The sequence below is a fragment of the Balaenoptera physalus genome (assembly GCF_965194825.1).
Source record: "Balaenoptera physalus genome assembly, chromosome: 14".
Lineage (NCBI taxonomy): Eukaryota > Metazoa > Chordata > Mammalia > Artiodactyla > Balaenopteridae > Balaenoptera > Balaenoptera physalus.
Genome location: NC_138893.1, coordinates 23,441,379 through 23,466,790, shown reverse-complemented (window position 1 = coordinate 23,466,790; position 25,412 = coordinate 23,441,379). Strand labels below are relative to the sequence as shown.

The 25,412-nt window shown below is 64.5% G+C and overlaps 1 protein-coding gene across 7 annotated transcripts in view; it reads left to right on the top strand.

Annotated features, from left to right (window-relative positions):
* PWWP2B (PWWP domain containing 2B) overlaps positions 1-25,102 on the top strand; it is a 31,305-nt gene extending 6,203 nt beyond the window's left edge. Inside the window, exons 2-4 of one of the 7 annotated variants that reach the window (XR_014253279.1) lie at positions 2,818-4,415; positions 17,050-17,660; positions 23,636-25,102. Coding sequence is in view for 5 of the 7 variants with exons in the window: in XM_082424297.1 (XP_082280423.1) it covers positions 2,818-4,399 (1,582 nt within the window). In the remaining 2 variants the exon portion in view is untranslated. The other 6 variants (XR_014253280.1, XM_082424298.1, XM_082424301.1 and 3 more) reach the window with 6 other exon arrangements.
* Positions 25,103-25,412: the final 310 nt, after the last annotated feature.

Below are 25,412 nucleotides of genomic sequence, written 5' to 3'. Positions count from 1 at the left end.
TCCCTGAATGGGCCACAGCTGCAGAGTCTTCGGGGCCACCTGTCCCCAGCCTGTGTGTGCAGAGAGGTGGCCGAGAAGACTGCAGAGCCCCCCGGGCCGGCTGGCCGAGGGCACAGTCCAAGCCTAGGAGGGTCCTGGAAGGCAGCTGGGTTGGGGGGTGGGGGATGACGGGAAAGGGGCTGCCCGGGGGTCCTGCTCCTGGGGTCCCCGGGCCCCAACTGGCAGGAGGGGCTCTGCACCAGCACAGGCGGGCTACTGGGGGGTGAGGAGCAGAGCCCGAGGAGGGGATACGGGCTGAGTCCCAGCGGGGTGACAGCCCAGGGGCCTGGGAAGGTGGGGCGGGGTGCAGATGAGAGGGGGGTGTCGGAGTGAGCCCCCAGTTCATGGCCTGGGTGCCTGTGAATGGTGGGCAGGAAGTGGGTTTTGGGGGGGCCTTGGGAGCAACCCTCCAGCCCCAGATGTGTGGATCTAGCCTGGTGTGTGGGCCCCCTGGGGCACGTGTGTGCACACGGGTGTGGATGCACGCTTGCACGCATGTGCCTGGGTTTAGTTTGCCAAATTCTCAACCTGTTCTGAATGCCCACAAGGGGCTTGTTGAAGGGAATGAGCCAGGTGTGGGGTCCAGGGCCCACTCTGATGCCTGGGACTTGGGTGAGGTTTGGTGACACACCAGCCTGTCACGCCCCTGGGTGGGGGCTTGTCGCCCACACCTGGACACAGGCAGACATTTTCCGTGAAGGGCTGGTGGCCATGCGGTGTCTGTCACAGGTGCTCAGCAGTGCCGCAGGGGCCCTGCGCGGGCAGTGGGCGCGGCCGTGTGCCAGTCACACCTGACTTACAAAACCTGGTGGCTGACTTGGCCTGGGGGCCGTGGGGTGTGGAGCCTCTGTGCCCAGTGCCCAACCCGGGGCTGGTGAGAGGGCGGCCGACAGTCAGGGCATGATCCTGGGGCCCCCTTTCCCACCCCTGAAAGTCTCCGCCCATCCTGGTGGAAATCATACACGCCTGCTTCCCGTGGTGGCTGCAGGAGCCGTGAGACGCACCCCGTGTGCGGCCACCGCTGACAGACGTGGTCTGTGGTTCTTGTTGTCGCCATTGGTCGGCTGGGACGTGGGGGCCTGTGGCTGCGGGGGCCGCAGTGGGTGCGAGTCGGGTGGGAACGGCTTGGTCCTTCCAGGGAGAGGGGCCCTTGAAGAGCCACATGCCCACGGGTGATGGGGAGCGGGGAGGGGAGGGATCGCAAGGGCTGCCCCCCACCCAGCGCAGAATCCCACCTCACAGGGGGCCAAGTCCCCTACTGCTGGCCCGTGGCTGGACACTCCCCCCCCCCCAGGCTGGCCCTACTGCCATCTCTCTTTCTCTCTCTCTTTCTGTACCCCTCCCCCTCCCCTCTTCTCCCTCAGTCATGGTCACAGGTCACAGGTCACAGGTCAGCCGTCTGAATGAGCTGCATCCTCCATGGCCAAGCAGAGGGCAGGTGGCCGTGGCCCTGGTTTGCTGGACCCTATAGATACAGAAGTCATTTTTGAGAAATGACTTCTTTGAGAAACAGCAAAGCTCACTTACCTTTTCTACTCTGATTGAATTGCACAAGGGAGGGAGACACTGAGGTACAATATCCTAATCCTCGTTTCTCTTAACTTGGCTCAAAGTCTGTTCTGTGCTTAAAAGTGAAAACTAACAGCTTTTAGCTAAAGCAGTCTTACAAATTAAATCGCATGTGTTTAAAGTTATGTGTGTCACCGCCAAAGGAAGGTGTAGCCTGTTTGGGCTTGGCTTTCCTTACTTGGAGCAGTGTGCTTTCCTGTGGCAGACGTGACTCCCCAACATTCCCAGCGCGGGGCCTGGGGGTGACAGTCATTGGCTCCAGAAGGGCGCTACTCCCAAGCCATTTGATGCCGGGACACCTGAGTGGAGGCTGCTGGCCCCGAGCTTCCCGGGGAGAGAGTCCTGGCTGGGGGACCCTGGAGGTGCCGGCCACACGCTCAGGCTCAGCTGTGGGTCCTCGCGGGAGGGGGGCCTCCTGCTTTCTCTGGCCCCTTCCCATGGGTCACATGGCCTTATCGTTGCCGCCTGGCCCACTCTGTCCTGGAGCTGGAGGTCCTCAGGGAAGGGGCCGGGGGTGCTGGCAGGAGGGGTGGTCCTTCCAGGTCGTGGTGGGCAGGGGCGGCCTGAGTGACACCCTCACCTGAGAGCCGTGGGAACAGGTGGGCCCAACTCAGCATTCAGGAGGGAGCGGGCTCACTCCCAGGCCCGGGGCTCTGGTTTGGTGGCTGACCCCTGTCCTTGCTGGGCCTGGCCACGAGTGGCCCCCACCCCCAGACACACGTCCGGCACCCGGGACCCCGGTCCTATGGGCTGTCCTGGGACTGGGGGTCCTCCCAGGGACACACGTGGGGTCTTCCCTCTGGGAGTGCTTCCCTCAGGGAGGAGGGGCCTGAGTGGGTGAGGCCTGTGAGCGAGGGCCGCTGGCCACACGGCAGCCGGCCCCCCGCAGGCCAGGCCCGTGCCCAGGCTTCCTGGGCCCCAGGCCTGCACCGGGTCCTGGGGGGCCTCCAGCTTCGAGCCCGCGTCCCCCCTGTTGCCGCGAAGTGAGGTGTGGATGCTCAGTGCCTGTCGGGCCGACGGTCTCCATGCTGGTCGCTGGTCGCGTGACTTCAGAGAGCGCAGCCCGCAGCTGGGACGCCCCCGGGGCACGTGCTGGGGTGCTTGCCTCTGTTAAAGCCCCGAGATGCCGCTGGGCCCTCCGGGAGCGGGGTCTGCTTGCGGCGGGGCCCTCCCTGTCCTGACTGTCCCCTTCTGTCTCCCCACCGCCAGGTCCGGCCTCTTCGGCCTGCCCCCGTCGGCTCCGCCGCCCCAGGCCCAGGACCCGCCTGTCAACGGCTGCCACGGGCCGGCCCCCACGGAGGGGGACACAGAGGCGATGCAGCTGGGGACAGGCCCCCCGCCACCTCCCGGTGGGGACCAGGCCCCTGAGACCGCCAGCCCCGAGCTGCCCCCGCTGCCCGCCGGAAGCCTGCCCCCGTTCCCGCCCTATTTTGAAGGCGCCCCCTTCCCTCCCCCGCTCTGGCTGAGGAACACGTACCGGCAGTGGGTGCCGCAGCCGCCCCCCCGGGGCATCAAGAGGACACGCAGGCGCCTGTCCCGCAACCGCGACCCTGGCCACCTGGCCCTGAGCCCCATCCGCCTGCGGCCCCGCCAGGTGCTCTGTGAGAAGTGCAAGAGCACCCTGAGCCCCCCGGAGGCCAGCCCCGGCCCCCCGGCCACCCCCCGGCCGCGCAGGGAGCCCCGAAAGCCCGAGGACCCCGACGGTGGAGGCGACGCCACCGCCAAGAGGAGCAAGAGGGAGAGGCGGCAGGAGGCGCGGGCCCGGGTCCCCCGGAGCCCGGTCATCAAGATCTCCTACAGCACGCCCCAGGGCACCGGCGAGGTGGTGGAGATCCCCTCCCGCGTGCACGGCTCGCTGGAGCCCTTCTGCCCCCCGCAGGCCCCGCCCGGAGGCCCGGACCCCGAGGTGCCCAGGGACAGGCCACCCGCCGGGGCCCCCGCCTCCATCCCCAAGCTGAAGCTGACGCGGCCCCTGCCCCCCAGCGCTGCCCCGCCGCCCCCCAAGATCCGCCTGAAGCCCCACCGCCCGGGGGCTGGCGAGCAGGAGCCCGTCTACAGGGCCGAGCTGGTGGAAGAGCTCAAGGGCTGTGGTCGCGGCCCCCGGGCCGGCTCGCCCGCGCCCCTGGCTGACGGCTCTGCCCGCTCCGGGCTGGCGGACTCGTCTTCTGGAAGTTCCGGCGAGGACGACGACTGCAAGGGGTGTCCCCGAGGTGAACACGGGCGTGACGGCCTGGCTTTTCTCGCCGCCTGCCCCCGGAGAACTGGCTGTGCCAGCGTGTCGGTGTGGAGCAGCGACAGCCTGGACGAGTCCAAATCGTCCAGCTCAGAAGTGACGTCACCAGACATGTGTGACCTCTCGTCCGGCGACGGTGCGTCTGTGCCGGCCTCGTCCAAGGATGCGCGGCCGACGGTCCCACCCCTGACGGTCAGGCTGCACACGCAGAGCGTCTCCAAGTGCGTTACCGAGGACGGAAGGACCGTGGCCGTAGGGGACATCGTGTGGGGTAAGGTTCATGGTTTTCCTTGGTGGCCAGCACGTGTCCTGGACATCAGTCTTAGCCAGAAGGAGGACGGGGAGCCCTCCTGGCAAGAAGCGAAAGTCTCATGGTTTGGTTCTCCAACTACATCGTTCTTGTCTATTTCAAAACTCTCCCCTTTCTCTGAATTTTTCAAACTGAGATTTAACCGTAAGAAGAAGGGGATGTATCGGAAAGCTATAACAGAGGCTGCCAATGCCGCCCAACACGTGGCCCCGGAAATAAGGGAGCTCTTAACCCAGTTTGAAACGTAACTCGGGTTCCGACCAGGTGAGTGTGTGCATGGAGGGCGGCCTCTCTCCGGCCGTCCCGAGCCTGTGTCTGCGTCTGGGCTGTCCCTCCGCCCTGGGCCTCGGTGAGCCAGGGGGACGCGAACGTCCCTGGCCATCTGGCCCGCTGCTCTGAAGGGGGCCGTCTGGACGATCGGCCCGCTTGCTGGCAACATTGTCCAGCTTTTCGATTCACAGAAGAGGTGCTTTAAAAGCAGGCGAGTCTTCGGCCACCTGTTCAGAGAACAGAGCTAGTTTGTGTTTTGCGGCCGTTTTGCAAAGGACCGTAAAAGGTCTCCTTGCTCTTTCATTTCCCTTTGGAGAAAGGAGAGAGTTTTAAAGATGGCGGCTTTGACTGATGGGGCGGTGGTGAGCGCAGGGAGGGGCTTCCTCTCTTACCCACTCTTCCCGGGCTGCAGCCGGGGCCCCCCTCCCCCCCTCCCCCACCTCCCCCACCTCCTGCTCGCAGGTGCGTCCAGGGGTCTGACTTTGCCGGAAGGAGGAATGTCACTGAGCTGCCTGCCCTCGGAGGTAGCGCCTATGGCCCAGCACTGCTCTTCTGCTGCCAGTGGGGGCTCCCCTTCGTCAGCCGGCACGTGGGTCCTGGACATTGGTGCCGGGGGCTCCAGGCTCCTGGTGACGGTGCCGGTGCTCTGGGATCTGTCCCTGGGCCAGTGCCTCGCTCTCTGTTTCTGCCCCCAGGAGACCTTTGGAGGATCTCCAGCCACAGGCCTTATGGAGCCTCTGTGGGGCTGGGGGGTGTCACCACCTGGGGTTGGAAGCATCACCTTGTGCCGTTGCCGTGACACCAGGTGGGGTGGGGCATCACCGTGTGGCATGTCCGGTCACCTCGTGGGGTGTCAGGAAACGGCTGAGGGGCTGAGGGCATCTGCCGTGAGCTTGCCCTGGGCCCTGAGATGCAGGGAGATGTGGGCGTGTTCTCATCTGGTGGCTGCCGCCAGCTCTGGTCCCTGGGAATTGGGGTGTGTCCAGCAGTCACTGGCGCTGGTGGTCACTCTTCCCAGTTCTGACTGCCCTCTCTGTCCTCCCCTGGTTGGTCCCGGGCGGGCCATGGTCCCCCGAGGCTCCAGGCCGCCTGGGTGGACCGGAGGGGACATGACAGGGTCCCCTGTGAGGGGCAGCCTGTGGCGGCAGTGGTCTTCCTGGCTCCGTGGCCTCATGCCCACGCCCACAGAAGCAGACGGCATGGCACGGGGGCTGGCCCAGAGGACGAGCTGGGCCTCTGCCTTCGTCTCCGGACCCTCAGGTGACCTTGTCTGGCCTGGCTGTCCTGCTCACCCACCTGTCTGTGCCAGTTTCCCGGGTGACGCGAGTTGTCAGGGCTGGGCAGGGCCAGCTCATGTGGCTGGGGAGGGGCTTTGTGGAGTGCTGGTGCCCGCTCCCTGCTGTGCCGGGCGCAGCGGGGTCCTGGGATTGAAGAAGCCGTGATGAGGGGCACGTCTGGGCCGGGGTCCCTGCCGGGGCTCCTGAGGCCTTGTCCCCACCCCTCCCCCACCTGCTTCCCACGTCACCTCCTGCATGGCTCCCCGGATTCCGGGCACGAACTTCTCCTGTTGGGGACCAGGCACATCCCCCATCAGTTCTGGCCTTCGTGTTGGGGCGTGGCGCCGACCTGGTGGCATCCAGGCAGCTAGGGTCTCAGGTGAGGGCGGCCAGCTCACCTGAGGGGCAGCGGTCCAAAGAAAGTCCAGATGCCCTGGCATCGGGCTTCCTGGGGCATCTCCCTGCTGTGGCCAGGCTTAGGGGCACCCCTGGCTGCAGCCGCGTCCCGCTGGCCTGGGGACCACCCGGGGGGCCCTGCCTCTCTCTGTGCCCTTCCGCTCCCGGCCCCGCCCCTCTGCTCACAGGGCCCAGCCCGTCTTTGGCCTGGTGTCGGGCAGCTCGCCCACGTGCCCCTGCTGTGGGCAGAGACAGCCCCGTGGGTTCAGGGCTCTGCGTATCAGGAAGCAGAGGAGGAATCTCGCCAGACGGGTTTGCCTGCTGTGGGGGCCTGTGCCCCCCGCCCCCGCAGGGTGTGGAGCTTTGGGAGCGTGGTGGGGCGGCCTGGATCCTCTCGGCGCCAAGGCACCAAGTGGTTTTGGCTGATGGGCTTTTTGGGTTTTGTTTTTTGAGGCTTAAAGACTGAGCTGAGGTTTGTGCCAGCCAGGTGGCTGATCTGCTGGCGTCAGCAAGCCGGAGTCTCGCGCTCAGGTGGGGTCTGCGGTCTCCTGGTGGACAAGTTTGCTTTCAGGTGTCAAGTGTCTGGGGGGCAGCCGTCCAGGCTGCTCCTTGAAGGGGAAGCAGGGAACTGCCCTCTCCGGGGAAGGTGGGCTTCCCCAGGCAAGCTGAGGGCTGCGGGGCTGGTGCAGGAGGAGGGTCCCGGCAGAGCTTGTGTGAGATGCTGGTGGCAGTGCCCCGTCGTGGTGCTGAGGTAGGGGCCAGGGTCACCAGCACCCGGGCACGTCCTGGGAGGAGGAGGGACCTCCCGGCGGGCGTGGGCCCCCCGGGCCCCCCACGGGAGGGCTGGGAGGCTGGCACAGGGGCCTGGAGCTCGGCCGGGAGGCCTGCTGGGGAAGGTGGTCCTCCAGGCCCCACCCACCGGCCACCCCGGCCTGGCCCAGCTGACCCTGCAGCCACCTGAGGACGGCTGAGGCGGTGCCAGGAGCTCCTTGGGGTTTGGGGTGTCTGTGCTGCCCGCAGGTGTGTCAGGAGAGTCTCAGCAGAGGTGGGGCTGGGCCCCTTCCAGGGACGTGTGCCCAGCACCTCTTCCCCGAGAGACCCTGCCCCCTTTGCAGGGCTGCTGGAGGCTCGGCTGAGAGGTGGGTGCCCATGCGGACGTTGTGAGAGTCACCGAGCCGGCCTGGGGCCTGGCGGCCAGGGCGCTGGGGAGAGGCCAGCGGGGCCTGGCTGGGCACAGAGGCTCTGAGCAGGCACCGCCCCCAGGGTGCTCATGTGCTCCAGCGGGGTGCATCTCCCGAGGGCTCCGCACCCTGCCCTGGCCCCAGCAGGCTGGCGACTCTGAGCCTCATTTCCCCATCTGTCTCCCGGGTAGGGGCTGAGTGAGGGGACTTGTCTGCAGCCGGCTTTCTGGCTCTGCTTTCCCAGGGGTCCTCCCGTGTCCCCCCGGGGGTCCTCCCATGTCCCCCCGGGGTGGGGCCGGGGTTGTGCTCCTGACTGGATGGGCTGGGCAACTCCTGCTGCCCACTGGTCAGGGGGGCGAGGGTCCTGCAGGTGGGACAGGGATGCCCTGAGTGCGGGGCTGGCCCCCCAACCTGACAGGTGACAGCGACTCCTCCCGGGGGTGGTGTGACCCCAGGGCCTCTTCCTCTCAGACCCGGTTACGTGCTTCTTCTCTCCCCACCCACCAAGGGGTCGGCCTACCAAGGACTGAATGCTCTGCTGGATGGGGGACAGAAGTGTGCACAGTCACCGAGGCCCTTGTCTGGGGGGCTGGGGAGAGGGCTGTGACTCACAGTCCCCAGATTCGTGCATAATCACGCACAGGAATGTACTGAGAGGGGACAAGGGCCTCCCAGCAGAGTGTCTGGTGAGGAAGCTGATTTGGACTGGGCATCTGGGAAGGCTTCCTGGAGGAGGTGACATATAGCTGAGATTAGAACAGTGAGCTAATCATGAGCTAATAGGGTGGGGAATGAGCATCTGAGGATGCAAAAGGAGCAGCATGTGCTGGGGCCCGTGGCAGAAGGAAGCTGGGCGTGTCCTTAGGGGTGGGGAGAGGCCCAATGTGGGCCTGGTGGCCTGAGGCCCCAGCTGTCGCCTTATCCTCAGAGTAGGGGTGCCACGGGAGAATTTCAAGCAGAGGGTGGATGGTCCTGTGCTCTGGGACAGCAGTGTGGTAGGGGCCCGGAGGCTGGAAGGATGTGCCAGAGGATGGAGGCTCAAACCAGGATGGGGCGTCAGAGGGCCACGGGGGGCAGGGGGCAGAGGTCCAGGGGACGGGCTGGGCTGCTGGGTGCGCCCAGAACTCGGGGACCACCATGCCCCTCACCGGCCGTGGAGGAGGTACTCCGGTTGCCGGCATCTGAATGCCTGGGTCTCGGCTGGGAGGAGTCTCGGGGTCCAGCCTCAGAGGAGCCTTGGGGCCGAGTGATGGATTCGTGGGATCACATGGGTGAGGACGAGGCCGTGGGTGAGCACGGATGGGCTGGGGCCTCGCCCAGCCCGCGGGCACCACCCAGGTGTGGGCAGGCGGTGATGGAGCCGTCCGTTACCAGGTGCACGGTCACTGGGAGCGCACCCCGAGGGCCTGGGAGGTGCGGGGACGGGTGCCCCGGTGTCCTGGGAGCCATGACAGCTCAGAATGCCACCCAATGTCCCAGCCTCTCAGCCCAGTGGGAAATTAACAGACCCCGTGTGAGCTGGGAGGGTCCAGGGCTGGGGCCCAACCTCCCGTGGAACCGCAGGGGCCCTGGCCCCTTCCCTTCCTGCCTGAGTGGCCGGGCTGCTGGCCAGCAGGGAACTTTCGGGGCTCACTTCGCGGGCAGCTCCGAGCGCTGGGTTTTTTGGTTTCCCTGAGTGGAGGGCACCCTTGGGGTGAGCCTCGTCCCCTATGAGCTTCCTGTGGCGCTGGTACAAATGACCTCACGCTGGGCAGTTGGAAACAACAGAAATCTCTTCCTACGGTTCTGGAGGCCAGAAGCCCGAAGTCAAGGTGCCGGCAGGGCTGTGCTCCCTCCGAGGCTCCAGGGGAGGGTCCTTCCTGCCTCTTCCAGCTCCTGGGGGCTCGGGCGCTCCCGGGCCCGTGGCCGCGTCACCCAGCCTCTGCCTGCGTGGTGGCGGGGGCCTCTCTGCTGTGATGCGTCCCCCCGCCTTCCTCCGTGAGGACCCTGTGAGGCGTTCATGGGCCACCTGCTTGGCCCAGCCTGATCTGCTCGTCTCAAAGCCCTCATTCCATCACACTGGCCGCACCTGTCCCACGGAAGGTGACGTCCCGGGTTCCAGGGCTGGAGCCCCACTCGCCCACTGCGTCCTCCGCCCACTCAGGGGGCCCGTGTGGGTCCGTGCACAGCGCGTGCGGGGAGGCTGTGCACACGGGCCGGCGGCGGCACCAGGGCCGCTTTCGGCTTCACAAGGTGACTCTCCCGGGAAGTAGAGACATCCGCGGGAAGCCAGCCGGGTCCCGTGCCGCCCGACTGCTGGCGGCCACCCGCCCCGCCCCGCCCCGGAGTGCTGACTCGGCGTCCGGTCCCCAAGCGGAGGCGTCCAGATCCTGTCTCCAGGGGCCGCTGCCCTCCTGTGCCTCTCCTAGAACGGTATCCTCGAGGCGAATGCCCCAAACGGGCTTTTCTCTCTTCCAGTGCTAAATAAAGATGTACTTCTGCTTCTCAGCTGACTTCCGCGTTGCTTTCAGGGAGCTCAGGTCCTCTGTGAAGGTTGTAATTATTTTGTTCCAGAGGAAACTAAGGCCTGTAATTCCGAGGCTGCTGCAGGGGCTCAGGCCCCGCCCCCTCCCCACGGCCTCCCCAGGTGGGTGCGCCGGGACACAGGCCCGGTGTGTGCAGTCGCTCTGCTGGGGTCCCTAACGGGGGCGGGACTTCTCCCAGCCTGGGGGAGGGGCTGCGGGCCCCCTGGGCTGGGCCTGCCGGGCCCAGTGCTGCCCCCCCCCCCACTGGTGAGATGCCTTAACCACTCTTTGCCAGGGGTCCCCACCGCCAGCTCCAAATACTCGGCCCTGTTCCTGTCCTGCTTCTTCCCCGCTGGACGGAGCACCTACCCCAAGGTCGGAGGTCCCGGAGCACACGGGGAGGGGCCCGAGCTCTGCGCTCCTGCGCCATGGGATTGGGGTGCGACCCCTCCATGGGACGGTGGTCCCTCAGCTGCCCGTCGGGAGGCCCTTCTGTCCTAGTGACCTGATCAGCTCCTTAGCCATCCTGCAGTAACACTTTGGTCACCTTTAGATGCGGTCTTACAGAACAGACGGACGAGCGTCTGCGTCGGTTTCAGCACCTTCCGGAGTGACCAGCGCGTCTGTCATAAACATGGTGGACTGCCCTCAGTCCAGGCGAACGTCCTCTTTGACGCCCAGATCGTCCCATTGCTGGCCATGGGCTCATCGGCTCATGGGGCCACCTGACGACCACAGCGGTCTCTGGCAGCGGCCTTGCTTTCTGCCAGGACTCGGGGTTCTGGGTCACCGTGGGCATTTCTGGCCCAGACCCAGGGTCAGCCGTTTCCTGAAGAGTCCCGGGTCCTCTCAAGGGGACTGGTATCCAGCCGCTATCCTGCCTGGACGCGAGGGGTGCTGGCTGCTGGGGTCACACTGTTTCCAGGTGGTTTCTTAGGCTTTGCAGTTAACAGACCTTGGAATTTCTTTCAGGAGAAAAGAAATCATGACTTCACACTGATTTTTCTAATTCAGATTTTTTACTTCTTCAACTTTCGTGTTTGTATCTCTATCTCCTTATACTGAAGAACTTGGTTCTTAGTGATATTAGCACAATAATTTTACGTGCAAAAGTTAATATATGTCAAATATTTAATATATGTAGACTACATCACGTATGTAATCGTTTCAGACAGTGATGCCACCAGCTTGCCCGTGGGCCTACACCAAGCTTTGCTTGCAGGCCTTTTGTCCCTGGGCTCTGGCCCTTCGGGGGACACGTCAAATTCCTGTTTCAGAGTTATCAAGACAGCGCCCCCTCCGTGGTTGTCATGACCGCAGGCACCGTTAGGGTCACTGAGTTCCTTTTTTCGTTCCATCTGTAGAGATTCCTTTACGTTTCGATTCTGTGCACGTTCCCAAGGGTCCCAAGTCAGCCTGAGCATCGCCTGGCCCCTCCGTGCTGACCTCCTCCTGCAGGCCTCCTTTCTGCCGTGTTCGCTCATCCTTGTGTTTGCAACGGAAGCAGACACGCAGGGCGCCCCTCCCCAGCTCTCGGCTCCGTGTGGCAGAGCTGCAGTGCCCGCCCACTCTGTGCCCGGTGGCCGCCTCCTCAGGGGCTGTCTCCTGAGCACCCCATGTACGGCCGTGACCCCAAGGAACCCCCAGAGCTTGGGATCCTCCATCCCAGCATCTTTGTTTGTCACGGCTCCTTCACAACCCACTCCTTCGTTCTTTGCTGTTCTCTTTGGGGTCTCCCCTTCGAGGAAGTAAGTTCCTGCACACCCAGACCCACGCGCTGCCTGGCACAGGGTAATGCACACGGGGGCCCGGCCTGCGCGCGGCCCTCCCCCGCCCTGCCCTGCGCCAGGTTCATGGCACTCTGCACGCTGGGCTGCACCGCCAGGAGGGGGCCCGTGGCGCCCTGTCCCACAGGTGGGGAGACCGGTCCCCAGGGAGGCAGCTCCCAGGCCAGGCTCTCCCCTGTGCATCCGGCAGCCCCTGGCCCTGGAGAGGCAGAGCCGGATGCCTGACGCGTGCCTCCCCCCACGCCCTCAGCACCTCGGGCGAGGGGAGATGCTCCCCAGCCGTGGAGGAAGGGGCCTGGGAGGATGGTGTGGCTCCGGGCGGGTTGGCATCTGCCCCATCATGTCTCTGGGTTAAGAACCCTGAGCTGGAGGTGTCCACACCTGGTCTACACAGCAGATCTGGATGGAGGGGGCAGCGCTGGCTGGGAGAAGGGGCCTCCTGGGCCTCTGGACCAGGACGTGGGCCACGTGTCAACCCGCTGCGTATCCTGGGGAAATGACGTCAACAACAGCTTTCCAGCGCTCCATCCCGGAGGAGCTGGCGCTCCTGGGAACTGTCCCCTTCCCCTCCCTGTGTCTGGGCCAGGCTCTCACCAGACCTGGTGCAGTCTGGGTGTGGCTGAAGGGACCACAGGACCAAGCGGGTGACTGGGGAAGTGGGTGCTCGGGGGCCATGGCCAGCGCCTTGCTGGTCTCCGCTGGGTTGAGGGAGTGGCTTTTCCTGAGCCGCGCTGGATGGCCTGGTGTGCGTGGCCCGTGGAAGGTCGTGCGCCCGCAGGGCTGCCGTGGACCGCCTTCCCAGGTGGCATCGGCGATGCCAGGCCACAGCCACCTTCCTTTGCTTCCTTCTTCGTGAGGCTCCGTGGTTCTCACTTCCAACGGTGGCTGCTTTGTTTGCGCGTGAGACACTGACGTCACCGCGTTTCGGAAGGCTGTGGTTTGGGGAACAGGCCTTGTCCGTTCTGGTCTGGTGTTGAGCTCAGCAGCCTGGTGATCATCCCGCAGCCCAGGCCCTGTCGTGGAGGGAGGGGAGCCCCGCATCCCCCCATCTTCTCAACAGGCCCCCGGTCTGCAGGCAGCTTAGCCCCGTAAGGGAGCTGAGCCTGGGGTGTCTGACCGCACTGTGTGGGGAATGGGCTGGGGGCCGCTTTCCGGGCTGGAGACCCCAGGTTGCGATGTACTGCTGGGAGCCCAGGGTGGTGTGGTCTCTGCCCCACGGCACCCTCGTGGGGAGACCCGGCTCAGGTGTTGCTCACGAGGTGCATTGGCGTGGCCCCGTGCCGGAGGCGCCCTCCCGCTGGGTGCCCTGGTGCCTGGACGCTTCCCGGTTAACCTGCTCCCGGCAGGCAGGAACTGGTGGGGGCCGCCGGGGGAGCCACGTTCGGTGCACGTGGCGTTCGCCTCCCAGTTCGAGGGGCCTCCGGCATCGTGGCTCCCCCCTCAGACGCCTGGGCCCCCGGGCAGCTGTGGGACCGCATGGCCTGCCCCTTCTGGTCAGGGTTGGGGCGGACCTGATCCCTGGGGTGCTGGCCACAGGAGGCGGGGGATGCTGGGGCGTTGCGGGGCCCTTCCAGGACCCAGGCTAGAGGGAGCGCCACCTCCAGGGATGTGAGGGCAGGAGGGGCCTCCGGGCCAGGACTGGGCTGAGTGGCACTGGGGCGATTCTTGGGGAGGGAGGAACTGGGGGGAAAGGGGTGAGGAAGCCTTGCTGGGCAGTGGAGTTGGTTCCTAGCCAGTGGGTGTCTTCCTCCTGGGAAGAAAAATGCGCTTCTCTCTAGAGGACCACGAGCAGCCTCTTGCCGTGGTCTGTGCCCTTCCCGCAGTTTCTAAGTGGGGTGGGGGACAGCAGGGCCGGGGTGCTCTGAGGGGCAGCTCAGGCTGTCGCGGTGAAGGGACGGGGACCACCCCGCCCAGAGGGAATGTCCCATTATTAAAGAGGGGCCGGTGTGTCCCAGGCAGAGGGCCTGTCTTAGTCTCGGGGGCATTTCCCTGGCTGATCAATCAAGAAGAAAGTACAGGGAAAGTCCGGGTTTGTCCCCAGAGTTAGGAGAACCCCTGCTGTCCTCACAGAGGCCCAGGCCAGCCTGAGGGCTTCCGAGAGCTGGCCCGCTGGCTGCCCCAGGCCGGGACCCATCCCCCTGGGGCCTCTGCATCGGGGCTTCTGCCTGACCACCAGGGCTTTGGTCATCGCTGCTGTCCCGCGTCCTCTCTGTGCCCCCCACCGCCCCTCCTTGCCTCTCCTGGGGCCTCTGGTCACTGGGGACTCGGGGGTGGGAGGGCCCGGCAGCCACCACAGGCGGTGAGGACGCTGCCTGGTGTCCGCTCTGTCCTGGGGCACCTGCAGAGGGGAGACCACCAGCGTCAGGGAGGGCCTGTCCCCAGGACTGGCATGTGGAGGGGGTATTTGGCGGCTCAGACAGTTTGGGCAGGAGGCGGTTGGGAATTCGAGAACAAGGTCCAGGATTTTGTTTTATGGTTTCCGTCTTTTTCTTTGCCAAGGGCAGTGTCCCCGGAAACCTGCTGCTGGCAGACACTGCAGAGCCTTTCCTGGAGCCCAGCGTCTGCCCAGCCCAGGATGCTCCCGGAGGGGCGGCCTGTCTCAGGCACTGATGGGCAAGACAGACCCGGCTGCGGGTACTGGGCCCCGGGTCCTGGGTTACGGAGGGTTCTGGGCCCTGGCTTAGGGCTCTGGGCCCCGGGTCCGGGTGTGGCTTAGTGGACGTCATGCCCAGAGGCTCCCGCTCTCAGGGGTGCCCCGAGACTGGAAGCCCGCCGCCCTGGGTGGACGAGTCTCTTTAGCAGGGGCCTTAGCGCTACACTCAGGACTTAGAGGTCTTTCCCGTGTTTGCTCAGGGTCCTGCCCGGGCCTCATGCCTTGCATTCCTCTGGAGATGGCTCTGGAGCCCCCAGCCCTCTCCATCCGATGCTGAGCTGCTTCTTTGGACCAGCCTGGGGGCCGTGACCGAGCTCCGAGGCGATCGGGAAGCACGGGGCGGGGGGGATGGCCAGAGAGGGGTCCCCCCGGCACACCCCAAGTCGGGCTCCTGGCCGGGAGCTTTCCTTGGAGCCCTGGGGGAGGGGGATGACAGGTTGGAGCCCGACGACCGGCTGCGGCTGGGGCGAGTGTGCGGTCCAGTTTGCTGTGGTCACCGCTGGTGTTTCTTTCCTGGTCGTTGGAATCCTGGGCGCTTTGGATAAGGAGCAGGACGGTGGCTCCCCTTCCCCACCTGCCGGCCGGGCCGCTAGGCCGCGGGGTCACTGCTTTCAGACCTGGGCAGCGATGGTGACAGGAGAGGCTTGTCTGCCCTGAGGCTTTGCCAGCCCTTCTGCTGACGCAGGGCTCAGGGCCCACAGGCAGCCTCCGGGATGGTGGAAGGCGTTTGCATTTCTCTGCGCAGATGCATCTCCTGGATTCTATATTTTAAAAATAAGTGGGAAAAGGCTTTGGTTCCTATTTCACATTATAGTAAGATGTTCCTGAACATGATATCTTTCCATTGAATTTTTATTTGTAGCAGTGTTACATATGCTCATGGTTTGAAAGCCCACTAGTAACATGAAATGTGTAACGAAAGGATTTCTCTGCACATTCCTACACTTATCTTGCTGTTTCTTCTTTCATGATTTCTCAGCTGAAGCCTTCTTTATGGACTTTTTTCCCTGTGGAAAAGGAAGATTTTGCAACCTCATAACACCCCCTTTTCCTGCCACACGAACACACAAACATGATTTCTGGCTAAATCAAGATTCAGTGTTGATATTAAAAATTGCAGCTTAGGGGCTTCCCTGGTGGTCCAGCGGTTAAGACTTCGCCTTCCAATGCAGGTTCGATCCGTGGTCGGGGAGCTAAGATCCCACGTGCCATGTGGCCAGAAAAAAAAAAACCAAAACATAAAAAAAAAGAAGCACTATTGTAACAAATTCAATAAAGACTTTAAAAATGGTCGACATCAAAGAAGAAATCTTAAAAAAAAAATTGTAGCTTATCCATGTAGATAATCATGAATATATTTTGTTTTTCTTCAGATCTGTTCTCTGCAGAGTTGAATTTGCCTCATTTGGGGTTGTTTATATATAATCAGTTATTGGTTCCCAGGTCTCTGAGAGAAATCGAAACCTCTCAGTGCCTTCAGACACGTAGGGTATTTGTCTCAGTTTATGATCACTCTGTGAACAAACTTCCCCAAAACACAGTGACTTCAGACAACTCTGCTTGGTTATTTCTCATGATTGTGTGCGCTACCGGCCAGTGGCGTCGGCCGGGCTGGAGTGTCTGCGGGACTCCTCGCCTGCCCGAGGCCTCGGCCGGGGTGGCCGGCACCTCCCCTCGCACACGCACACATGCACGCCCGGGCCCTCCACGTGGCTGGCGTGGCAGTCTCAGGGCATTCGGGGTCTTGTCACAGCCGCTCACGGCTTCCAAGACTGCAGAAGCAGACGCCCGCTCTCGGGGCTGGGCCAGGCCCCGGCCGGCATCTCTCCCTCCTCCTGTGTAGGAGCGCCTCATGGGTTCGGGTACACCTCCCCTGCGGGGGTTGGGGGTGGGGAGCAGCCGGCTGTGTGGCCGGCAGCCCCCGTGCGCTCTGCCTGTTCTCGCTGGACTCTAGGCACCTGGCCCTCCTTCCAGGCTCCCTCCTTCCCAGAGCCTCCTGTGACGGCAGAGCTGCGGTGTGGGGAACACTTTCCCCCTGGCTTGCGGGACTTGGGGAGACTCCCCTCCTTGAGATCCCACTGCCTTCTTTAGGGAGGGGTTGGCCCTGAGACGCTGGGCTGCGAGGTCCGCTGTCCGAGGTCTGCTGTCCCTGCTCGAAGGTGACCACCTGGTGGTCAGATGGGAGGTGGGGACAAGTCAGGAAGCAGCGCTGAAGCCTGGGCTCCCCGCCAACCTGGGAGAGGATTTTCTTGTCCAGGGTCTGCCCTCTGCCCCACCCCCGCCCACCCCTGACCCCAAGGGGGTCTCTTTAAGCCAGGAGGGTGCATCTGATGGGGGGGCGGGGCTCCAGGGGTGTCAATCACTCCTCACACTGGGGCCTTCTGGGCCTTGAGCCTGGGGCATGTGCACAGCCATCAGCCCCCCCAAACCCCCAGTCACTCACGGCTGGCAGGACCCAGAACAGCTGGCCTGCCTTCAGCCCCTGTGTGCCTGGCCCAAGGCTGCAGGGCTGCAGGACAAGCCTGTGGTCTGGGTCCGTGGGCCACTGAGGATCCTGCACCTTCCCCGGGCAGTTCAGGGCCCCTGGTAGGTAGGGTGGGCACGGGGGCATGCAGGGGTCAGACACCTGCCCCAGGAGAGGGGCAGGGGCACCAAAGGAGGCGGGACTCCCGAGATGGTGAGGGCTGGGTGAAGCTGAGGGACCACAGAGCCTGAGGGAGAGGCTCAGAAGAGCTGGGTGGGCGCCCTGGCCTGGTGCTTGGAGTCCGAGAGGCCTGCCCCCCGGCACTGGACCCTGAGGTGACCTGTGTCCCTTTCTGCTTCCCCCCAGGTCACAGACAGTGAGGGCACGGCTATTCCCCTGCAGCTCCTGACTTCAGGGGTGTCCTCCGCACCCCCGCTCCGTCCCAGGACCCTGCAAGCCTTCTGGCCGGCTGCGCGCAGAGACCCGGCCCGCGGGGTCAGCCTGGTTCGAGGCCTCCGGGGGCAGCAGGTGCGTCTGGCCACGAGGACAGACCCCCGGAGCACTGCGACTCCTTTTGGCCAAATGTATTTATTCCCCCGACGCAGACTTTAGCTTTTCTGGTTTGTGAAGAGCCAGAGCCCAGCAGCAAGGGTGGCCTCCGGGGTCAGGGCGCCCAGGGGAGCAGGGCCGCCTCACCTCCCTGCAGGCTTCGGGACAACCCGGCCCCGGGCGCACGGGGTCTCTGTGCGCTTGACAACCGGCCGCCTCCCCATCCCCGTCCCCCTCCGTGTTCGTCCAGAGCGTGGGTCCCGCTGGGCTCCCCGCACCAGCCCCAGGGCTGCCCTGTCCCCCTGTCCCGTGCGGGGGTGATGCAGTCAGACTTCAACGTGAGAAGGATAAAAACCTCGCCTGTTCTTTGTAAGAGGGCGTTCCGTACCCCTTTGTGTCACTCTGAAGACCAAAAAGCAAAAAGAAAGGTAAAGAAAATGAGTTCTGCTCTTGGTTTAAATGTAAGAGAACAAAGAGGTGTGCGAGGAAGTCACCCTGGCTCGGGCGCACTGCGGTGCTGGGGGACCCTGGGGCAGCGCTTACCGCGTGGACAGTGCGGCTCTGGGGACGGGTCGCTTGCGGTCCTCCTTGCCCGTGGGCCGGGTCGTAGTTCTGCCTGCTGCCGCACCTCGTCCGGCCCCCCTCAGGGCTTTCTAGCTGGCACGGCTTTCCCAGGCAGGACGACGTCTCAGGAGGTGGAGAGTTTTGCTCTGGTTTCTCCCTGTGAAACCTCGACCCCCTGGTTTCCTGGTCGGCTCCTTCAGAGCCGAGGGACATCCCAGAGGGGACGGTGGTGCCTCTGCCTGTTCCTGGCTTTACTAGAACATTCGGGGTGTCCCCGCACCCAGCAGGACCTGCTCCTGGCCAGGCCGGAGGTCCTCTCCAGGATGGAAGAGGGGTGGGACTCCCCTCCCCGTGGGGCCTGGGGTTCTGGGCCTGACTCTTGGGTGCGGGTAGCGGGAAGACGGTGATTTTCAAACGTTTGGAGCATCAGAGCCCTTTTCTCAAACAGAGTCTTACCAGAATAAACCCCCTAGGAGGAGCTCTTCTGGTCCAGGCCCTCCCATCCTGAGACCCACCCCCCAGAGGAGGGAGGGGCAACCTTGCATGAGTCCAGGAGGGCAGAGAGGGGGTGCAATCCTTCGCCTGCCCTCCCCAACCCAGGGAGCCCCCTTCCTGCCCCTGCCCTGAGGGTCCAGCAGAGCCAAGGCCCCGACTTGGGGCAGGGCAGCCTGGCCTCCGTGTGCAGGCCAGAGGGGCCGTCCAGACCCTCTGCGCCCGCGGTTGCCCAGAGCTGTTCCCCACCTCAAGCCCCGCTCTGCGGCCTTGGTCCTAGACGGCTCCCTTGGGGGCCAGGGGCTGCCATGCCCACCTTGAGGGAGACGCGGCTGCCCTGGGATGAGGCCTGGACTTGGGGAGGAAGTGCCGACCGCGCAGAGAGACAGGGCGTTCTCTGTAAGCGAGGCACTGCTCCGTGGAGAAACGCGTGCCTCAGAGTGATCGGGACCCCGGTCCCCCGAGACGGCAGCCTGCCCTGGGCACGTTCACTCCTGACTACCGGCCTGGCTCTCCCAGCCCGGCTCTCCCAGCCCCTCCCTGCAGGCCAGCGCAGCAGGACCAGCCCCAAGGTCAAGTGCGAGGATGGCCACCAGCACATGGGGCTTTGGAGCTCCACAGACAGACGGGGGACCGCCTCTACAGGAGACACAGGCAGTCCCTTGCCCTGGAGTCGTCCCTGGACCGTCCCAGGCCAGCGCCCTCTATGGTCCAGCTGGGCCCGGCCCTGATATGACCCTCAGGCCTGCAGGCTCCCTGGTCCCTTGACCACCCTGCTCCTGATGACCTGATGCCGCCTGGTCCTGCTCTGGGCACTTTCCTGCCCTGGGCTGGGGGCCTCTCCATGCCATGGCCCCAAGGCTCCCCTCCAGCCACCCACTGCTCAGACACCCAGGGCACCCAGGATGGGGCTGCCCCCACTAAAGCCTTCAGGAGGGCGGCTAGGCCGGAGGGGCTAAAGGGGAGCCAAGTCCTGGCCATTCCTGCCCCAGGTCTTTATACGCCCCCGCCAGCTGGGGTGCACTGTCCCCTGGGACAGACAGCAGTTCTAATTGAAAGGGAAGGCAGCCTTTTTTTTTCTTCAGTCTTGGTGACTGTTTCTTTAAGCAGCAAATTGATCATGTTTTCTTGCCAGTTTGATTTCATTGCATCTCACCACGCCCTTCTGTGTGACCGTCATTCTTCTCAGGACCCAGGAGGTAGGACCCTCACCAAGAGCTGGCCCCCAGGCCTGGGTTGATGGCTGGCCCCTGGCGATATCTGGGATGCCACAGTGATGTCCGACCCTCAGCTCCTTCCCCCCACCGGCCGCCCCCCCAGAGGCTGGGCACAGTGGCTGTAGGAAGAGAGTGGGCCTCCAGGGGAGTGGGCACCTTGGGGTGGGGGGTGGGGTGGGAAAAGCTCAGTGGAGCAGGAGGGCCCGGGGAGGGGTCCTCTCAACAGAGGGACCCCACAAGCACGTCCCAGGCAGGAGGGGCCGGTGTGCTCAGGAGGGGAAGGGCAGGGAGGCCGGGCTGTCAGCGGAGCCGAGGGAGCCGTCCGGGGCCCTCCTGACTGTGGGTCCCAGCTTCCCACGGGTCTCCCTACTGGAGCTCGTCTGGTCCGAGAACAGAGCCGGCTGGGCCTCCCTCGTGTCCCTGTGGGGAGGGTTCTGACCCCTTAGCCTTCCAGGGGACCGGGGTGGGCCCCGTGGGGAGCCCTCGCCCCGCCCCCCGTGGCCTTCCAGCCTCCAGCCCCACAGGTCCCTGCAGGCACCCAGTAAGCGCTCGCCCACCCGGTCACACGACCCTGCTCCCCATGGGGCTGGCCGCCCGACCCCCGCCCCTTGGCCAGCTGTCCTCACCTTTGCTGTGGAGCAGGCTGGCCGGTGGAGGACAGCAGGCTGGAAGGCGACAAGTGTGCAGGGCACGTGACTGGCTTTCTGTCACCCTCTTCGCCCAGCCCAGCCCCGTTCCTCCAGGGGATGGGGCCTCGCACCCCCTCCCAGCTGCGGCAGGGGGAGGGGCTGGCGTGGCCGGTGCGGGGGGAGAGCATCTTCCTGCCTCTCACTGCCCGTTCGAGGTCCTCCAGCCAGGTGGCCCATTTCGGCCAGTCCGCTCCGTCCTGGAGGCCCGAGCCCTCAACCCCCGATCCACGGTCTTCAGAAGCCAGAGCAACCAAGGAGGCACGCACTGCAGGGATAGGGCCCACATGGGGTCCTAGGTCTGGAGTCCGGGGTCTCCTTAGCGTGGCCACTTCCAGGCTGAACCCACATCAAGGAGAAGGAAGGTAGAAGGACACAGGACACGGCCCATGGGGGCCTGGCTCCACCCGACACCCTGGGGTGACGGCTTACTTTTGGACTTGCGGTGTCCATCTAGAAGGAGCCATCGGGTGGAGGGGCTCTGATTGGGTGGCGGCCCAAGGAGGTGGTGGAGGTGGGTCTAGGGGCTGGAGGGGCTTCCCCTGGGATAGAAGGGCAGCCCCCAGATGGAGGAGCTGCTGAGCAGCTGGCCAGAGGGCATGAAGCCTGGCAGGTCCCCTCTGGTCTCCCACACCAGCACCACTCTTTTAGTTTCCATGGAAGCCTGGGGCTGGGAGGACCACCGCTATCCCGTTGTTCAGATGGGGGCACCAAGGCCCCGAGACCGCACTGCCAGGCCAGGGTGAGGCTGAAGGGGTCCGGGACTTGTCCTCTGGGGGGGCAGCCCCTGCTCACCCTGCCGCCCACCAGGGAGGTCAACGTCTTCTTCAGCTCTCGGAACTCCACGGGGTGTGCGACCTGCCTGTACCAGGCAGTGTGATTCTAGGCATGGGCCTGGACCCCAGGGAGGCCTGGGCTTCCAGGTGGGGGCCAGGTGCTGTGCAGCAGGGGTCGTGGGTGGGGCTCTTGGCCCCAGGATGACCAGCTTCTGCAGCCCCTCAGTCCCCGATCCCCCCTCCCCACTGCGCCTCTGGTCTCCACTCCCCATAAAGCACACAGTATGGGAACCCCACATGCCACCTGCTAGGCTGCTCTTGGGGGTAGGGGGGCGGTGAGGGGCAGAGCAAACATTTACGGGGCCCTCACCGTGGGCCTGCAAGTCGCCACGGTGCCCACATCTCACAGCTGGGGCCACTGGGGCTGGGCATCCCAGCTGGTCCCCGAGCCCTGTCTGCAGGGTTTAAAGGCCCTGCCACCGGTGGTGTGGCCCCCCTGCTGTACCAGGAACCCGGTTGGTACCTTCCCTTTTCTCCAAGTTTTTTTTCTCTGATTATAAAATAATCCCTGTTGGGGGTAGAACATTAGTAAAATAAAGAAAAGCAGAAAAAACAAGAAAAATCCCCTGCAGTCTCCCACCCCTGTGGGTCTTCTGCGTATTTCTCCCTGCGTGACTCTTCTGGGCATTACCAGATCCTTCCCTGCGTTCCTGGCCTCAAGCCACCCAGGAAGCTCTGCCTGACTCCCCTGCCCAGTCTCCCCCTTCCTGCCTTGGGCCTGGGGCGTGTCCAGCGGGCATCTCCACCGCTGAGCGGGAGCTGTCAGTGGTCTGAGGCTGGGGCCGCGGGCACCCAGAGCCTCCCGCAGAGGAGGGAGCCGGCCTCTGCCCTGGCAGTCGTCAGGCCGAGGTAAGGGATGCGGGTGGAGGAGGTGAGGAGGCGGAAACCAGGTGGGACGCGGCCGCCCTGCTGGCCGGTGGGGGCCCGTCCCGGCCTGAGAGTGGCCGTCGCCTGCTGGGGAAAAGCTAAGTGGCTTGTGCTCTTCCGGCACCCCCAGAACCCCAAGGGAGCCGATCAGCACCCAGTGGGGGGCAGGGGCTGGGGCTGGGGTGGGCTGCCCACAGCCCCTCGCCCACCTCAGGCTGGAGGCACGTCAGCGGACGCTCCGGTGCGGCCTTGCTGGGCCTGCGTCCCGTCAGTTACGTGGTACCAGGGCCTCCCTTCCTGCCCCGCCCTCGGAGCACCCTGGCAGTGCTGGCTGAGTTATTTTTAGCTCCGCCTGCCGCCAGGGTTGCCTTTCACCTCGGAGATCAGAGGCTCGGGCTGGGCGGCCAGCGCCCTTGACCCTGTACTTTTACGGACTGGCTGGGCATAGAGGGAGGCAGAGCAAGGGGATGTGCCTTCCTTCCTGGTGTGGCTGAGGGCAGGGCCCCAGGGGCCCCAAGCCTGGGGGTGCGGCCCAGGGAGCCCGAAGCTGGGGTGGGGGTCAGAATCATTCTTCAGGAAACTGAGGCTGAGGCCTGAGCAAGTGGACCCGCCCCTCCTGGGGGTGCAGGTGGGGATGGGGGATGGGGGTGGGGTGGGATGGGGTGGGGATGGGGGATGGGGGATGGGGGTGGGGATGGGGTGGGGATGGGGGATGGGGGTGGGGATGGGGTAGGGTAGGGATGGGGTGGGATGGGGAGGATGAGGTGGGGTGGGAAGTCCTGGTCAGCTCAGGCTGCGTTACAAAGTACTACGAACACTTATTTCTCCCAGGGTGGAAGGCAGAAGTCCAAGGTCAGGGTGCCGGCTGATCCAGTGCCTGGTGAGGGGCCCCTCCTGGTGCACAGATGGCGCCTTCTGATGACTGAGAGAGCCTGGTCTCCCCTGGGAGGACACTGTCCCTATTGTGGGTGTCTCTCCCTCATGACCTCATCGAAACTGAATTACCCCCTAGGGCTCCTCTCCAAATACCGTCGTGTTGGCGATTATACGTCACCATGTGGATTTGGGGGGTGTGGACATGAGGAGGCACCTTGGACTGGGGCGGTGTGAGCTGGGCCTCAGGGAACAGCCAGGAAGGCGGCAGGAGGGAAAGCGGGTGCCGGGGGTCTTGAGGGAGCCGGGAGGACGGTGAATGGACCTGGACCCGACCTGCCGGGCACTGGGGAGGGGTGAGTGGAGTGGGGGAGGCCCGAGGTTGGGGTCCAGGAAGGAGTCCTGCGAAGGGGGTGGGGTTGCAGATGAGTGTGGCAGCACGGGGGTGGGGGAGGGCAGGCTGGGGTTCAGGCGGAGTCGAGCCGTGGCCGGGCTGCTGGGGCCCATGTGCTGGTCCTGCACGGGCCTGGACGGGTGGGGCCCGTGCGCCCACAGGAGGAGGGTTGGGGGGCCGCCTGCTTTGGGGAGAAAGCCTTGCCGGTCCCCACCGGCTGCGTCAGCCCCTCCTCCCCCTTGCTCCTGCCCCGCCGGGTTTCCAGTGGGAGCAGCATGGGGGATCGCCCGGCACAGGCCCCCGCGGGCGGACGGGAGCTCCTCACGCAGGCGGGAAGGGGCTGTGTTAGGGCCAACCGCAATGACAGTCACCCAGCCTTTGGGTCCCTAGTCTGGAGGCAGGTTCAAGCACAAAGCTCCTAGTGGCCATTGGTCATGGAGAGAATGGCCCTAAGGAACTCCGTCGTGTTTTCAGGGCGAGGACTCACGACGGGAACTGGGGTCAGGAAGCCCTTCAGTCCATCGCATCTCCCCAGGCCAGAGGCGCCTGGTCATTCCAGAGCCAGACTGACAGAGACTCCACTCTCATCCCATCAGACCCCCCATCACAGGGTGCGATTCAGCGGGTTTCCGGGCGTTCACAGGTTGTACCGCCGTCACCACAGTCGGTTCCAGAGCCTTCCGTCACTGTCTTCAGCCATTGCCTGAGCCCGGCCCAGCCCCCGAGGCCTCACGGCCGAGTCCCGTCCCCGGGGAGTCGCCCAGCTTGGACGTTCACACAAGCGGGTCTCGTGGTTGGTGCGTGGACTCGGTGCCCGGCTTCCCCCCCGGAGCTCAGCGTTTGCAGCGCCCACACTGCCGCCTGCGTCAGGGCTCCCCTGCGTCGTGGGGAATAGCGTTCCCTGGCTCGGATGAGCCAAGTTTTGTTTGCCCCCTTTTCTGTCGTGGACACTTGGGTTATCTGCCTTGTGGCTGCTGTGAATACCCCGTGCAGTCTCGGGTGACATGTTTTCATCTCACCTGGGTACACGGCGTCCTTACCTCCTGGGATTCACTGTCTCAGGTGACTTGCTGAGACCCTGCTCCCTGGTTTCGTCTGAGACGCAGGCTCCTGGCCTGTGGCCCAGCTGCCTCCCCGGCCTCCCCCCACGCCCAGGGTTCCGTGCCCCACCCCACCCGAGTGGCTGCAGAGAGGGCAGTCGTAGGGTGGGCTCCGGAGAGGAGGGGCACAGGCCTGACTGGTCCTCCGTCACCCGGCTCCTGGCACGCTGTCCAGAGATGCCTTCCCATCGTCCGCCTTGCTGCAGATGCGCCAGCCCTTCCGGACGGTCCCCGACCAGCAGCTGCCCTGTGCTGAGTAGGGGCCTCCTGGCCATCACAGCTCGTCCCACTGGTGCTCGGGAGGAGAGGGGCAAGGCGGTGAGGTCCCCTCCCGCAGCCAGTCCCAGGCCTCCCTGGCCTGGCGTTTGGCGACGGGGCCCCGGAGGTGCCCAGGCCCAGCAGGGACGACCCTACAGGCGCAGGCTGGGTCCACCCCACAGGCATCGCCTTCCCTTGATTGGCTTTTTGTTGCACCTGCTGTGGAGCCCTACATCCAGGACACAGGACAAAAACTCTGGGATTAACCAAGCCCCCATAGCAACTGTTGCCATGGGCTCTCCTAACCTAAACCGGACAACCCCCCACTCCATATTAGGTAAAATAATCACCATGTAGTAACCTTGTAGTATCTTGACCAATCACCTAATGCCATCCTGCCAGCAGGAATTTTCTTTGTCTTGAGGCTATAAAAGTTGGCCACTAGCCCACAAAGGGGGCCGGCTCTCCCTGGTCCATCAGGAAGTCAGCTCTCCCTGGTCCATCAGGAAGTCTGCCCACTGGATTCACAACGCCCCTCACTAACTCTGCTCCTTGTTCTCAATAAACTCACTCTCATCTAAAATACTTCGTATCTGGAAATTCTTCTTCCAACCGGCGCGTGGACCACAGCACTGCTTTCCTGGCGAGCCCCCTGCGTGGATGGCCTGTCCGTGTCCGCATAGGCATTTCCAGGGTGGGGTCATAAAACCCTCAGGGACCTGGCATGTGTGTTTGCTGGGACATGGGTGCACCCCTGGCCCAGGGTCTCATGTGGCGGCTTGGTTTCTGCAGAAGGGGGAGCGCAGCCCTGCTTTCTCAACGTAGCACAGGATTGTAAATGTGCTGTGCGGGCATTCCACGCGGTGAGGCTCCACTGACCAGAGACCTTTCCT